The 17,558-nt window shown below is 39.0% G+C and overlaps 1 protein-coding gene across 1 annotated transcript in view; it reads left to right on the plus strand.

Annotated features, from left to right (window-relative positions):
- FBXW8 (F-box and WD repeat domain containing 8) overlaps window positions 1-17,558 on the plus strand; it is a 163,747-nt gene that overhangs the window by 42,058 nt on the left and 104,131 nt on the right. The window contains exon 4 of the mRNA XM_058281420.2: window positions 2,389-2,477. Within this exon, the coding sequence (XP_058137403.1) occupies window positions 2,389-2,477 (89 nt within the window). The remainder of the gene's footprint in view (window positions 1-2,388; window positions 2,478-17,558) is intronic.

Here is a 17,558-nt window from a genome sequence, read left to right on the forward strand (position 1 = left end):
AAGAAGAAGGATCTAATCCTGTTAAGAGGGACTGCAATTTAAGGAAAGCTTGAGAGTTAGGTGTTAACTGGGGCCTTTCTGTCCAGAAAGAAGTGATCATTTAAAAGAAATTTGTGAACATGAAAGCAAGAGATATTCAGTGTCCCCTGGCTTAAATCAGAGGTATCAGACCCAGAGAGAGAAAGCAGCTGGTAAGATTTTGCTTCCTTTTTAGGATTAGAGAAAGTGAGGAAGAGAGGCAAATACATTATCATCATTTGGGTTGGAGGTGGCTGACGTGAAGGTGTTTAAAGACCCACTTTATAGCATTTAATACTTAATAACCTTGTACAAGTTATATACAATTTAACTTAATATCTATTTATGTGTTTCTCCAACAAGCACAAAGCAATCAATATGTTGGCAGGTACTTAGTCCACAGTTGTTGATCAAGTGAACTGGAATAACACTGTAGGTAGAATGTAAGGGAAACTTCTATTTGGAGTGTCATGGGTCCACTGTTAATAATGAGGACTACATAAGTGAAATTATGAATCTCTTATTAAATGTAATAATGGAGTTCTTATTGTAATTTTAGAATGAAAGCCCTATAAAAACATAAAAAGTGATTGATAGAGCAAGTTGCTTAACCTTCGTATGCCTCCTTTTCTCATCTCAAAGTGGTACCATAAGAGTAGCATCACTTGTAGGGTTGTTGTGATGCTGACTGTGGAGATGCTTCTAACACTTCTCTCACAGAGCTGTGCACGTGTTCCCTGCTCAGTCAGTATTGGCCTTAGGGCTAGGATGGGTTGGGCAGGTTTAGTTTGGTATATCCTATGTCAGTGTCTGGGGAAACTGCAGAAGTTCTCCAGAATTCTCAGGAACTCCACATAGTTGATGATCTGGAAAGGCGTGAACATACCTGGACCTGTAACTCAGTCTAACCTGGAGATGGTTTGATAAGCTGGCTTTGGTGGCAGTGTTCTTTTTCATGGTGTTTGTACAAACTTTTTTCACTCTAGTGTTCTAAGATATCACTGTGACTAGAGCACCAGTGTGGATGTTGAGCCCATGAGGGGGGAGGGAAGCCATATGACAGAAACTGGTAAATGCTAGGAGCATGCAGGCTTTCCCCATCCTAGGCATTCTTCCTTTTCTTTGAATATCTTTTCTGTGAAAAGAGCATCTTTACTCTTGTAGCATTGGCTGTGGCCCTCACACAGGTGACTCCTGAGGCCTTACCTCCTCTAATCATATCTCTACTAGCAGGACAGCTTCTCTTACATGTGTTTAGTTTTTGGTCTCAGCCTTAGACTTGACCTTCTGATTAAGTGAGATAATTATGCAAATTAACTTACACAGTATCTGCAACACAGCTGCTTAGTGTTGATTTTACTGGAACGGATATCATCCTTCTCCTACTAATATTAGTCTTAATCATAACTCATTTATTGAGCACTTACGGTATGCTGTGTTTGGCATTTACACACACTATTTCTAGTCCTTGTGCTAGACCTGCTAAGTTGAAATTATTGATTACTTTGTATTTTCAAATACCTTTATTCATGCTTGCCTTTTGGCTTGAAATATAGCTTGCTCTTTCTGATCTCCCACATGTAACCACTTTATATTTTTCAAGATTCTCTTTATTTTTATTTTAAAAACAATTATTATATGTGTGTGTTCCAGGGTCATAATAAATGATTCTGGTACAATAATTCACAAGTCACAAGTCATAAAGGGATGTATCATGAAAATGTATCTCCCTCTTACTTCTCTCCACCTACTATCTAGTTCCCCTTCTTAGGAGCAGTCTGTGTTATAGGTTTTTAGGGTTTCCTTTAAATACCATTTTTTGAAAATTCTGACCTCTAAATCTGAAATAATTTCTTCTCTTCTTCCTTTACCCAATCTTGATTTTTATCTATCTGTTTATATATATATATATTTAGTTTATTCTAAGAATTCTTATAAGAGCTGTTAACAAAGTATCATCAAATATATTCTGTCCTCTTAACTGAACTTTTTATACTCTTTATACCCTTTTTATACGTTTCTTCAGATACTTGCCACTGCCAGCAACCACTTACCAGCCTATTGTGTATTGTAGGTATTTGTATGCATGTATTCCTGTATCATCTGATAATCTCCTAGAGGACAGAGGTAGTATCTCACACACCCCATGTCCTCTAGTTTAGTGCCTTTCATATATAAATATGATAACTCAGTAAATGCTTAATAGCATAACATTAGTTGGCGTCTTCTTCCTTGCAAATATCAAGATGACTTTGAACTCAGTACATGCTGTAGAAAATTGCTGGGGAATGTAGATGAATGTTAAATTCTTTGTTTTCTGGTTATCTGAAGAATAGTATTATAAACCACATTCCCCTTTTCCTTACACAGAATCGCAAAGGGGCTGTGAGTGAGCTGGAGCATATTCCTGATGCAGTTTTATGTGATGTACATTCTCATGATGGAGTTGTCATTGCTGGGTAAGCAAACAAACAAACAAAAAACTTACCACCTTTAATCTTAAAGTCTTTCACTTTTAATATACCACTCTCTAAGTACCAATGACCTTAATGTTCCCTTGAGAGTATATACCTTGCTCAGTTATGGTTAAGATGGAAAATTTCCAGGCTTCTGTTCTTTAGCATTTGAGATTTGAGGTTTCTGAACTTAGTCATGAGAACCAGATGGTGTTGAATGGATCTGTAATTCATTTATCTCAATATGTCTTTTCTAGCTTTTAGATCACTCTTGTGGCATGTAATGTTAGATTTTCATTAAGGTAAACAGTTTGCATTTTATGAAGACATAAAAAAGTCAAGCAAGAATAATAAGTATTGGCACAGAGCAGGTCCTAATCTTATTCTCTTGTTCTGAAGCCTTTATTATGAGGAAGATCGGTGGCCACACATAATCTTCCTTCCCCACCACAGAGGATGTATTTGCTGTTTACGTTGCCTTGAAATAGGTTTTTTAGTGTCTCCATGGCCAAGAAATTTAGTTTCAGCTTCTCACTAAGTCCCTTTGGCTTCTGTTCTGAAAACCACTTTTATGAGTTCTTCATATTTTACTGCAGAGATGTATTTATGTATTTCTTTAGTATATAATAATAAGATCAGTTTTCTTTTTGGATTAGGAAGGTGGTCTTGAACTACAGTCTCAAACTGTATACTTAATGCCGTAAAGTAGAAACTGCAACATTTAAACTTCTGAGTTTAGTTGGTTTTGGAGTGAGTTACATAAGAGAGATTCCTGCTTATAGGAAATGAAAACAATACCTAGATTTAAAAACTTAGTAGTAGGTGAGTCTTTTTCTTCAGAGAAAAATCTTTCCTTAAGAAGCGTTCCTTAAACCTTGAAGACATCATGTCAAGGGAAATAAGCCAGACACAAAAGGACAAATATTGTATGATCTTATGTATGTGAAATACCTAGAATAAGCAAATTCATAGAGAGAAAAAGGAGATTACAGGTTGCCAGGGGCCAGGGGGTAGGAGGGGAGGAAAAAGGGTTTATTGTTTCATGGGTGCAGAAATTGTTTGGGATGATGAAAGTTTGGATAATGGATGTTACTGATGGTACAATATTGTGAATATAATTAGTACCACTGAATTGTATACTTGAAAGTGGTTGGAATGAGAAATTTTGAGTTGTATATATGTTAATACAATAAAAAGTTTTTTAAAAAGCATTCTTTAAAGAGTATTAGGATTGGATTTCCAAAAAGTTAGCTTATTTTAATATTTTGTAGTATGCAATGTGCCTGTGAAAAGGTACTTTTGCTTTAAACAAGGTTTTCCCTGGAGGAACATTTTTCTTTAGCATCTGTTTCACTGGCCACAATTTAGAGGTTAATGTCCTTCTTGGGAGTGTTGTAGAACTATTATTTTTAGAAAGATTAATGGACCAGAAATCTTGAATTCTGTTCATCCAATTATCAGTGTGACATTAGACTTCTGAACTTTATTGATAAAATGTGGGCCTATGAGCCCATAAATTGTAAGGTCCTTTCTCACCCACTAATTCTGAGATTTGGTGTTAACTCCGAAAAAGGTACTTAGATCATTCTAGTTATAGGGTCCCTGCCAAGTCACAAGACACTTGAAAGCTGAATGCTGAGATTGAACTGAAAGAGTAATAAAAGAAATTAGAAATAAAGGGCAGCATTTAATCTTGAAAGCAAATGTAAGAATTTCTCATCTTGACATGGACCTCATGAAAGGCAGCAGGCCATGAGTCCAGATGACAGTCCTTCTTTTCCTGCCTCTCTGTTCCCTTGAGGTCTGTTCACCATTACAGATTATGCTAGCACAAAGCAAAGTGATGGCAGAGTTTTGTGGATCGATAAGATGAAACTTGATCTTTTGTCAGAGTGGCTCCTCATGTCTCCTTTTTCTAAGAGAACCTTACATTTATGACCCAGCATCAGATACTTCAATCTTGCCTGTATGTAGAGCATCTTGTGTTTATCATTAAAATTTTATCTGGTGGTTACGATGCTTGTTTTCTGGGTCAGATCTTGAATCCCTTTTCATTTGAGACAGTGGTGTTTGTGGTTACCTCATTCCCAATCAATGTTGTATTCACCAGGCTTTCTACAGTTATGTATCTCCAAGGAGTTTCTTAAAGAGACAGTGACCCCCTCCCTATTTCTTTATCTTGTAGTATCTTTTGTGTTCTCTTATTTTTCCTTTTCCCTTCCTTTTTTCTTTCTTTTACACAAGTGGAATCTTTTCAGAGGCTTAGCAAACACTATCTAGAGCTAAAGTATAGAGCATTTTTCATTTAAACCTATTAAATAGATTTCATATAATTGAAAGAGATTAAAGACTGTTGCAAAATCTCTTGCTTCTTCCCACCTTTTCAATTCTATGTGTAAATGTTTCTAGTTTGGGGTTGTGTTACCTAGACCCAGACTTACTTAAAACATTTTATTGTGGTAAACTATACATAACATAAAATTTCCATATTGACCACTTTAAAGTATACAGTTCAGTGGCACTTAGTACATTCATAGTGTTGTGCAACTGTCACGACTATTTAGTTCCACAATATTTTCGTCATCCCAAAAGGAATTCCTGGACCCATTAGCCGTAACTCCCAATTCTCCCCTCTTCCTCTGCCCAGTCCCTAGCAACCACTGATTTATTGTGTCTCTGAATTTGCCTCCTAGGCTAATTTTTATTATAATAAGCCTTATAATTGACCCAATCTTGGTTCTTCCTTATTCTTTTCACACAGAACCAGAGTAATGTTAAAATCTCATTCATGCTTATGAACACATTTGAGACACACTCCAGTACCTACTGTGTAAACATGACCTGGCTACTAGCTTGTTTTTCTTGCAGGGGAAACAGACATAATTCCCAAAGCTTTTCACCTTTTACTCTTTCATCCATATGCCATCGTACTGTCTCATGGATAATTTCAGTTATCTTTTTTGAAATTCAGAGCCCTCTGAAATTTGTTTCCAACCTACCTTTCTCCTCAGTGTACCCTTAGTTTTTTTCCCCCCACACTATTCTACTTAGTCAACTCTGACATTTTTTTTTTACCGAGATATAATTCACATACCATAAAATTCATCCTTTTGAAGTATATGATTCTGTGGTTTTGGTATATTTACAAGATTGTGTAATCAGCACTACTAGCTAATTCCAGAACATTTCATCACCCCAGATATAAGCCCCATACCCATTAAAAGCAGTCTCGCCTCCCTGGTCCCTGGCAACTACTAATTTGCTTTCTGTCTCTATAGATTTGCCTATTCTAGACACTTAGTTTGATGTCTTCAAGGTTCATCCATGTTGTGGAATAGATCAGTAGTTCATTCCTTTTTATGGTTGAATCACAGTCCACTCTATATTTATACCACATTTTGTTTATCCATTCATAAATTGATGGATTCGGGGTTGTCTCTGACCACATCCTATGTACATCTTATATGATGTTTCCTCTTCTGTGCTCCTGTTTAATTCCTTCTGCTCTATTCATGTCCTTATGATAAGCCTTGTCTCCTCCATGAAGCCTTCCTATAGCACTCTAACCTGATAATTACTCACCCCCAACGTGCCTCCTTCTCAGAACCTCTGGAGAAGTTATTAGCCGCTTAAGCATCCTCATAGTTTCACCTAAGCATTTTGTTTCATATTGTTATTTTACTTTGAAATAATATTTAACTTACAGCCATGTATTTTCTTTCCAGTTAATTTTCAAACATCTTTTTAAAAATAGGAATTATGTGTAATAATTCATTAAGTGCCCTATAGTGCACTTACAGTTTTGTATAGAATCAGCATTAAAATTTAATACAATAGAACCTTCCACTTCCCAACCCCACCACCTCTCACTACAGGTTATGGAGAAAACTGGAGAAATTCCTAGTTTCTCTTAACTGTTCTGTAATTTCTTAAAGTTTTTCAATTTAGAATCATATAATTTTAAACCTAAAGGAACTTTGGAGATCATTTCTTCCAACCTACTCATTGTAAGTAAGGACACAAATCTAGAGAGATTTGCCTGAAGTCACTCTTTTTAGGGGCAGAGTTGGAAGTGCAGAAGTGTGTACTCCTCAGGCTCACTGCTCTTTCCATGGCACTCCTGGCCTCTCCCTTTCTTAATCTGGGGAGCTTCTGGAGGCCTAGCAGGCAGAAGGCACTGAAGCCCAAGGTTAAAAAGCAATTGTACCCCCGGTCGACTTTCTTCCATTGAGTTGGGACAGGGCTCCACTGTTATCCATTTATTGTGAATTGTGCTTTCCCCCATAGGGTTGCTATCTCTTTTTTTTTTTCCGATTTATTTTATTTCTCCCCCCTGCCCCCCATTGCCAGTTGCTCGCGGTCTGCTCTCTGTGTCCTTTTGCTCGCTGCGCATTCTTCTTCTGTCTGCTTGTCTCCCTTTGTTGCGTCATCTTACTGCACCAGCTCTCTGTGCTCCCTGGGCGTGGGCCGTCAGCTCTCTGCGGGTGTGGGCTGTCAGCTCTTCGTGGGCGCCGGCCAGCTTACCTTCACAAGGAGGCCGCAGAACACGAACCCAGGGCCTCCCATATGGTTGACAGGAGCCCAATTGATTGAGCCACATCTGCTTCCTGGTTGGTATCTCTTTTTAATCATTTACTAAGAAATGTGTTCTTTTCCTGAAAAAAAATTGGTCAGTTAAAAACCACAATATATTTTAAACTGCAGATGAATGGTGTTTCCTGTAAGTTACCTTTCTTTTATTATTACTGTCTTTGAAATAAAATAATTTTCAGGGGATGTGACTTCTTTTGTTGGTACTAATAACAGGAAGCATATAGACCTCTAGGCATAGTAAATTGTTAAGCTACATTTGCAACATTGAAATGTATTTATAATTTTAGCTTAGTTACTTCTTACCCTGTTTCCCTCTTTCTCACATACATACTCTTCCCAGAAATAACAGAGGTCACTGCATACTGAGCCTTTCCTGAGTATCTCATGCTGTGTTAAATGCTTCTGTAGATAACCCCTTAACAATCCTATGAGACAGGTGCTCCGGGCACCTGATTGAAGACAAGCAAGGATTTGCCCATGGTGGTTTGGGCCTCCAGTGTGTATGCACACCCTCTCTGCTGCCCTTCTGTGATATCCCTGCCTGAAGCTGTAGTTGTCTTACTTAGCCTTCATTTGCTGCTCTGAAGGCTTGTCCAGTATGACCCCATGTTGGCTTTCCTCTTGTGGCATATGCCTTTCTTTTCTTTTAAAATTAAAAGCTGTAGTAAAGGGGAGCGGATGTAGCTCAGTGGTTGAGTGCCTGCTTCCCATGTACAAGGTCTCAGGTTCAATCCCTAGTACCTCCTTAAAAAAAAAAATTAAAGGAGGACAGAAGACCCTCCAAATCCCAGCATGCTAACACAACTCCTATTGGTTTTCAGGGTATATGGTTGATTTTTTTAGTCCTTTTTATGCATTTTTTTCACATAATACAATCATAACTTATATAGAGTTTTTGGCCTTTTTATTCCTCACTAAATTGATAAGACTTTTGTTCATGTATTACATACTCTACTGTTCTGTTTGCAAAAACTCCTTGAATAATTATATCCTAATTTTCCTCATTCACTTCCCTAGTATTGGATGGTAAAGTAATTTCCTGTGTTACTATATTATATTATGAATATGTATAGAGGTTTGCAGATTTTCTTGTTTTAGTACTACAGATTTTCTTCACTTAAAAATTATAAAAGAGAAGGAGATGTGGCTCAACTGATAGAGCATCCCTTACCATATATAGGAGGTCCAGTGTTTGGTACCCACAGCCTTCTGGCCCTTGTGGTGACCTGGCCCACATGCAGTGCTGCTGTGCGCAAGGAGTGCTGTGCCACGCAGGGGTTTCCCCCGTGTAAGGGTACCCCATGCGCAAGGAGTGCATCCTGCACGAAAAAAGCACAGCCCTCCCAGGAGTGGCACTGCACACACGGAGAGCTCACGCAGCAAGATGATGCAACAAAGAGACACAGATTCCTGGTGCCACCTGATAAGAATCCAAGCGGACACAGAAGAACAAACAGTGAATGGACACAGAGAGCAGACAATGGGGTGGGGTGGGGTGGGGAAAATAAATTTAAAAAAAAATTATAAAACACAAGCTTATTGAAGAAACTTTTATGTAAGTATGTAGAATAAAGAGATAAAGTTCTCTCATTATCCTTCCTTAGTCACACATTCCTGATTATTTCTCTAGGCTACAGTCCCATAAGTAGAGTTAACTGGATTTAGGGGTATGAATTTTTTTTATTTTTCAGATTGAAAACTATATAAAAACACTTTCATTACCCTCAACTTTTTCCAATTTAACTTTTTGGTTTGAGGTTTCCAGTTTAATAAAATTGCCCCTTAAGCCTGCTCTTCTGTATATATCTTCTTTCTTCCTTTCAGTGCTATAAATGGTGAAAGAGTAAGCCTCTTTACTGTCCACATCTCAGCCTCCTGCAATCTGATTTCCATCCCAGCCCTTCCACTGAACTACACTCTGAGGCATCGCCAGTGATCAACTACTCAGATGGCCTTCTCTTGGTGAATATTCTTCAGCCTCTCAACTCTGCTTCAACCTGTTGTTTCGACCTGTCTTGAAGTGGTGGGAACCTTATATTAAGCATCTTTCTAGCCCCATTCCCAGCGCCCAGGAAACTTTGGGGATATGTGTGTGGAATGAAAACTCTTTTCACTTCTGAAACCCAGCAGTCTCTTAACTTCCTTACTACATCTTTGACTTTACCAAGTTCCTTCTTTGGCCCTGTCATCTTTCTGTGGTCTCATTTGGCTGCTTAGAATTTGTATGCAGCATCCCAGAAAATACCTGAACCAATTGTTTGTTTTGCTAGTTAGATAAGTGGAAGGTAAATACAACCTTTACTTTGATTTTCCAGCTAAAATTCCCCATTTCTTTAACTTGAGCAATTTGTGTTCAGAAGTCATCAGTCTCTATAGAATGAACCACTTGTCTTTCCAAACTCAGCCTTTCTGTGTTTCTCTGTGATCTAAAGAGCACTAGTGAAATCCTAGTGAGGTTTAGTGTGTACTTTCCTTTTATTTTAGAAGAAAGATGCTCTCAAGAAAGTTTATTGATAATAAGTAATAGGGAATTGTGGTCTTTTTTTGTTTGTTTAATTCATGGCATTATGAAGTTTTAAAAATAAAAAGGAAAAAGTATAAAAGAGATGGGAATAAAAAAGCATCCCTGTCCTGTTTTGTGATTCTTGGCGTTTTCTTTCTCTACAGTTGTACCCTGGAAGTTAAGAGTATTGAAAACAGATGATATCATGAGTTCAGGAAGGTCACATTTTAAAACCTCAAGTGTAGGTCGAGGCATACGTTGCCATAAGTATATTTGCTTTACTGCCACCTAGTGAAGGCATACCAGGTAAAACCCACAGGACAAAGTCGAGCCTGTGGCTCATTGGAGGCCCTCATGCTAGCTCTGCTAACCCTCAAGTTATTAGCTTACCAGGAGCTTTTATCAGATGCCCACGAGTGCAGTGTTGTTTTGCAGTAAATGCCCTCCTCACTGTTACTTAAGATTCATAAGTTGGAAACATTTGTTTGTATAAGCAAGCATACTATCTATTCACCTTAGAGGCCCATTTTTCCTCTTTCGGTTTCAAAAACATACTAAGCTACCTCTTTGTGTCAAGGTTTTTTCAATGTTCCTAAGTGTTTTTCTCCCGTTATCCACAGACGTGATCTGATTTTTAGTGTACAGTTGCTGCCTTTACTGGAAGGAACACTGAATGTGTATCCATGTTTCTTCTCTGCCAAAATGTGATTGGAGGGAAGACTATATCATTGTATGTTGTGAAATATTAGCTGCCTTCTTTTCCTAAAAAATATTCAGTTGTCCCATTTTGCCTCATGCATTTTCATCCATCTCCCTTCCGTTGGAGGCAAGTGTCCAAATATATACAGAAAACTGCTTACACCTCTCTTCAGCAACCAAGTGAACTCTAACTGCAATTTCAGCTAGCAACCAACTGAACTCCAACTGCAATTTCAGTTGCCAAATATGCATCAATTCAAATTGGTTTTTATCTTTTGTTCTGTGTGTCCATACAACTTGGACATCAGAGAGGGTTTCTAGTCTTCTTTAGACATGAAGCAAAATTTTGAGCTTGCAGTTTGTAAGTTTAAAAGTTGATGTCTGAATCTCTGGATAGTTCAGTGTGCCTATTGGAACTTACAATGGAATTTTATCATTGTTCATAATTAAGAACCATTGGAAAATATCAGTTCAAACATGTTATACATCTAAAGTAGCTTCTTAAAATTCATCACTTTTGGCAGTTTTTCTCCACTTTTCCCAGTAATTAAAAATGTATCTTTGGGAAGCGGCTGTGGCTCAATCAGTTGGGCTCCCATCTACCACATGGGAAGTCCTGGGTTCACATCCCAGGGCCTCCTTGTGAAGGCAGGCTCGCCTGCACGCCAGAGAGCTGCCGGCCTGCAAGCGCTGCAGAGAGCCAACTTAGCAAGGTGACACAACAAAAAAGGGGGACAAGTGAAAACACAGAAGAGTGCATAGCGAATGGACACAGAGAGCAAACAGCAAGCAAGCAGCAAGGGTGGGGAAATAAATAAAAAATAAATACAGACACAGAAGAACACACAGCAAATGGACACAGAGAGCAGACAGCAAGCAAGCCACAGGAGGGGGGGGATAATAAAAACAAAATGTACCTTGTTATTGATCATGTACATGTCAAAAATCAAATTATTAATAGTGGCTTCAATCTGAAATAGTATAGATTTGCCCTGAATTTTAAAATTCAGAATTTTATTCAGGGACTGAAATCCTCATGGACAGTGTTTCTGATATTGTACTAGTTTTATGTGAATGTATAAAAAATAGAAAATACCCATGGGTTACTTTGAGGCTCTTGAGAGAACAAATGCTTTGTAAATACAGATGGGCGACAAAGTTGTGTTAGGTAAATGTTAACCCATAATTATACCTCATAAAGACATGCTTTCTATCTTTCTTCCTTTTCAAATTTTTTCTCTTGTCAGTTTTTCTTTTAACTTTGTTTTATATAGATTTGTGCTGCGCTTATTATGACATGCACTGTTTCCCTTAAGGAATTAAATCATTACCCATTAGGGACCTCTTTTTAAAAATACTTTTAAATTTATTTATTTTTTGCTGTGAGATATACATGCTCTTCTGGTAAATAAGTCTGAGGTAAGATATTGATAAGGGAATAGAAGAAAGCATTACATTTATTATATCCTTAATGAGGGAGCTCCAGAATATACTTAATAAATACTGGTGAATTCATGACTGCATTTATCCATCTCCAGTTCTCCAAGGAATAATGGGAAGGGCCACAGCTACAATAGCTCTGCATAATCATCATTGACTCTGGCTCTATTGATTGTGATTAACCAAGATGTATGGAAAACAGTTTTAAGTGTTCAGTACATATATCTCTTAAGGTCCATTAAGACACTCATTATTTTTCAATTGATGCGCCTTAAGCTCCACTTGATGTTTGTAGTAGTGCAGTTCCACAGAAAGACTCTGAACTGTGGGACTGAGTTCATTTTGTTAATTGCATATTACAACATAGTCACGTTTCATAGAAAACAGTAAATACTCTTGCTTTCATGGATTTGTTATCTTTGGTATTAGTAAAGTATGGAGCAAGTGAATAGTTCTTCAAACCTCTACATGTTCAGAGCATAAGTGTTTCTTGAATTTGGGTGATCTACTTTTAGGTGCCTCCCCACCTAATTGCTTAGTAGCCTTTAAACCTTTTCCATCTTCTAGGTTTAAGTCAGTAGACAGATTCTTTCAGTCAGTCAACATTTACTGTGCCCTGATGAATACAAGACACATCCTTGCCCACAGGGAGTTTACAGGTGGATGTGGGACTCAGTTATAGATGGTTCATTGTAGTGTGAGAGGTATTGGGTAGGGGAAGAGCAGGGCACCATAGCACACTGAGAGGCCTCTTGTGCAAGCTTAGAGTCAGACTGGGTTTTTCATGGGAACTGACTCATCAGCTGTCTTGAAGGGTGATGAGGAGTTGACCAGGTGGAATTTTGTTTGGGGCATAGATGCAAATAACCTGCTCATATGCTGTTAACTGCCACTTCCAAACAGTCAGTGGGCATTTAATAATCCATTATAGCATTTATTATTCTGGTGAGCTGGATGGAGTGCAGCCTTAGAATTCTTCTCAACACAGTGCTCTAGGCTGCCACTACCAATTTATTGGATTTGACACCAAGATGAAACTGTTTGTCATTTTCGTGTGAAGTGCCTTAACAAGGCTTCTCTTGGTATGATAGGTACCTATTCAGAATAGAATTGTGGTGTAAGTTTGTTTGGGGGGACTGCGTAAGATCGTGTAGAGGGTGAATTTTCACCAATCCTTGTATGTCCCTCCACATTGCCTGTGAAGCAGGTATGGGAAGCATGGAATGTGTCTGCCCATCCTCACTCCTGTTGCCAACATACTGAACTTTTTTGTTGGTGTCTTGCCTTCCAGTGGGATAAAGTGGTAGAATTGATGGGTTAGGGTCAGGGGCTATGTCCTGCAAGGCTGAGTCACAATATTGAAAACAATTAATTCCTTATATTGCACCATTTAAGGATGGTTCTTAAAAGCAGTATTTGTTTAATGACACTGTCATCAGAGCAGGCAAAGTGGCTTGTTGGCTGAGCAACAGATTGAGAAAAACCTAGGGATCAGTTTGGATCCCAGCTGTGTCACTAAAATGTTTATTGTGACCTTGGGTAAGTCACTTAACCTTCTCACCATTCTTAAATCAAAACAACCCCCAGGTTGTTACAAAGAGCCTTGAAAAAGAATTTTTTTTTTTTTAGCAAATAAGTTCTGGCACCTGGAAACAAAATGAGAAGCCTATTGGATATTTATACAAGATGAAAGGGTAAAGGCTGCTTTTAGTTGTACATATTTTTTTCTCCTTTTTCTTCTTATCTCTTAGTCCAAATAAGTGGTCTACTTATTGGAAACTTACTAGTTAATGAGATCTCTTTGGAGGTAAATCATTTTAAATTGGCAGTTGCTCTTGGGTGCCTGCTTGAGAGGCTTCATTGCCATTCTTTTAACAAAAAAAATCAGCTGTGGTCTCTGACCTATTTATTTAGAGGTAAACGCAATCTTTTCAAGCATTAAAAAAAAAAAAAAAGTGGAAAAGAAGTTTCACTGGTCCATGCCATGGACTGGGACTCATCTGTAATAGTTTGGAGAAGGCTTCTTTCTCCTTCCATTTTTCTTTAGTGTTCTTATGTCAGCTAATATATTAGTGGCAGTTGTACTTTGCATACACACTAATTAGAGAGCCATCAGCATTGGGGTCCGAAGGCTTACTGACAATGCAACTGTCATAGTAGTGTCTTAACTGGTTGAGTGTAATTGTCATTAGGCAGCGATAAAGACATCTGGAGCTCTGGAAAAAAATCAGCCTTTCCCTACCTCCTCTGTTTGTTCTTGCTTCTCCTGGCCAGTGTTGTTAAGTGTTTTTAGATCACATTTAGGGTTTGGTCCAGGTGCCTCTGCCTCAACCAGTGCTTTACTCTTGTGAAAATGTGTGTTTTGTTACCCTGAGTTCATTAGTGCTAAGTCTGTCTCTCATTGCTATAGTTGCTTTGACTTGTGTTAGATTTTAGAGTTTGCTGCTGAGTCATCACTCCTGTATTTTCCGGAAAAGGGTATTTATTCTCTGTTCCCATCAGTAAAGGAGACATAGAGTCTTTTATATTTTACCTCCTGAGTCATTTTGCAGCAATGTATCTATGGAAAAATCTTGTTTACCGAAATAAAGCTTATCCTGTGTATTAAAGAGATATATTTTAACCAGTTTAGAAATAAATGCAAGAAGTCTAATTCATATCACTTTGTGCTTTCTGGGTGTTTCACTGATGATTAGCACTAGAAGTTGGTGGAAGATCTAAAAGGAGGTACCACCCAAACCAGTCAGGTGGTTACTTGTAGACACTTCCTTTCAAGCACCATTTATTTATTGAGTATTAACTGTGTGTGAGGCACTGTGATTGAGGCTGTGGCATTGACTTTACCATCAAGTTGAGGGGACATATCCATACATATGAAATGTATCAATAAAGAAAGGCTATTTCTTCAGATAAAGGGTGTAAGAGATGAGTCAGAGAAGGTTTCATGGAGGAGGCAGGGCCTGTGCTAGACTTTGAGGAGTTGGTAGGATTGTGCTAGATTGATGATTCTCAGTCTTGGCAGCACATTGGAAACAATGGATGCCTGGGTTCCACTCCCTGGAGAGACGGATTTAATTGATTTTGCACTTGGGCATCAGGATTTTTAAAAACCAAGGTTGAGTGAGTGGATGTAGCTCAAATGGTTGAGCGCCTGCATCCCATGTACAAGGTCCTAGGTTTGATCCCCGTTACCCACTAAACAAACAAATGGGAAAGAAAACAACTCTCATTGGGAAGTGGATATACCTTAGTGGTTGAGCACCTGGTTCTCATGTACGAGGTCCTAGGTTCAATCCTTGGTTCCTCCTAAAAAAAGAAAAAAGTCAAGGTTGAGACCTACTGGGTTCAGAAAGGGTGCATCATGTGAGCCAAGGTTAGAGGCAAGAGCTTTGGGAAACCAGTGAATGACAGTCTTGTCTGAAGGCAACTCTTGCTATGGAAGAGGTTGAGGAGAGCAGTAGAATCTGGTTATGGAGGGTTTCCAATGCTAGGCCCATGTATATTAGTCAGCCAAAGGGGTTCTGGTGCAAAATACCAGAAATTGGTTGGTTTTTATAAAGGATATTTATTTGGAGTAGGAGCTTACAGATACCAGGCCATAAAGCATAACTTACTTCCCTCACCAAAGTCTATTTTCACATGCTGGAGCAAGATGGCTGCTGATGTCTGTGAGGGTTCAGGCTTTCTGGGTTCCTCTGGGCTCAGCTCCTCTGTTTTCTCCACAAGGTCAGCTCTAGACTCTGAGGCTCTCTAGCCTTTGCCTCTCTCCACAAGGTCAGCTGTAGATTATCAGGCGAATGGCTCTGTTTCTCTCCCTGGAGCTCCAGCTTCGGCATCAAACTCCAAAATCAAAAACCCTCAACTCTGTTGCCATGTCCTTTACCAATGCCCTAATGAAGTAGCCCAATCAAAGCCCTAATCATAACTTAATCATGCCCAGGTACAGACCAGATTACAAACATAATCCAATACCTATTTTTGGAATTCATAACCATATCAAGCTGCTACAGCCTGGGAATGAAACCCTCATTCAATAAGGACTTGAGGTGCAAGACTTTACAGAGGGCTTCCTGGGTGTCAAGTACCGTTCTAGTCCTTATATATACTACTGTGAACAAGACCTCAGAAGCGTAGAGGTTAGTAGGAAGGACAGTCAGGTAACCGCATACATGTAAGTGCCATGAAGGAAAAGTTCAGGCTACTATCAGCACAGACCAAAGTGAGACATGGTCTAGTTTGGCAGGTAAGGGAAAGAGGGATTGTTTCCAGAAAAATGATTTATGTAGTCTCATATTTTTGAGGCCTTGGCTGGTATGGGCCTGAGTGAAGGTGGGAGAGGCTCAGCAGTGGGAGGCTGTACTTGCCTGGATGTGAGGTGAGGATTGAGAACCTTAGGCCAGGGGGCATCCCCGAGGATGGGAAGAACAGAAAGGTTGGTAGCCTGAATGCGTAAGTACTGTGGGTCGTGGGCAAGGAGGTGTTGAGAAGGCCCTTTCATTTCTGTACCAGTGACCTAGGACTGATGAGACCATTGATGAATATAAGGAAATCAGAAGCAGATTAGTTTGGCCATGAGCTGAAGCTTTTTGAAGCAAGCACACATGTAATTTTAGTTGCGTGGAGTTGCATTCTGAGTGGGACAGTTTCTTTTATGGGAAAAAAAATATTCATTTGGAACCATTTAGATATTAATAGAGTGTTATCTATGGGATCTCTGCTTCCCCTCCCCTCCCCCCATAATGAGAGAGAAAAATTTGTACTTTAGAATGGAATTTTGTGTGATTCGACAGTTAAGGCATCAAGTTTCACTTTGTTGCTTTGTTTCAGAACTCTTTGTGTGAGGGAGTCTGGGGGATGGAGCTAAGTTCCCTTAAATTCTCTCCTCCATGCCCCTCTCCTCCCTATTGTACCCCTAAGGGGACACCACAAAGAACAACATGAAGACTGTTGGTGTAGTCGAATATGGAATTGATTAAACAAAAATAGAATGATTTAGAATGACAGAAAAGAAATATATTTTCCTGGGTTGTGTACTTTATCCTTAGTTCTCTTATTTACAGAATTCCTTTTTTCTTCCTTCCTTCCTCTCTCTCAAATAAAATAAAAATAATTTAATCTTAAGAACCTAATCACATACAATCTAGAGATTCAGACACATTGTATCTATTCAGTGTCTCTGTAGCTAACTAAGTGAGTGGCCTTACTCCAGGAAATGGATGTGGTTTTTGGTGTTTCAGTCAAATCTGGAAGTTTGGGGCTGCACCCGCAGAGTTTTTGTTCAGGGCTTACTGTTAAGGGTGATTTGGAATGCTGCCTGGGGAGACAGAGCCTGAGGCCACACTTTGGCTGTGATCGTGTCAGTATCTGCTGTTTGCACATCACCAGCTTTACTGACTGAGCATTGCTATTTACTGGAGGATCAGTGGTCAAATAGAGGCACAGCAGCCCAGTTTTAGAAAGTGTGTTTCTCTTGTTTGGCTCTTTACACCACTGCATGTTCTCTGGGGTCATCCTGCAGGGAGGTAGTGAGCTGAATTCTCTGACGTATGGAGTTTGTGTGACAGAATGACTTGAATTGTATATAAATATGTGTTTACTGTAGATTAATAACTTGCTGGAAATACTACTACATTTAGTAAACAAAGCTCTCCTGAATCAGTCTTTTTAGTTTCTTTCTTTTTTTTTTTTCAAGGTTTATTTCCCCCCCTTCCCCTCCTCCCACCCTGCTGTTTTTGCTGTTTGTGTTGTCTTCTCTTCTCATTTTCTCTCCTTAGATTCATTGGGATTCGAGCCTGGAGACCTCTGATGGGGAGAGAGTTTCACTATCAATTGTGCCGCCTCAGTTCCTG

This window comes from Dasypus novemcinctus, chromosome 19 (assembly GCF_030445035.2).
Source record: "Dasypus novemcinctus isolate mDasNov1 chromosome 19, mDasNov1.1.hap2, whole genome shotgun sequence".
NCBI classification, from domain to species: Eukaryota; Metazoa; Chordata; class Mammalia; order Cingulata; family Dasypodidae; genus Dasypus; species Dasypus novemcinctus.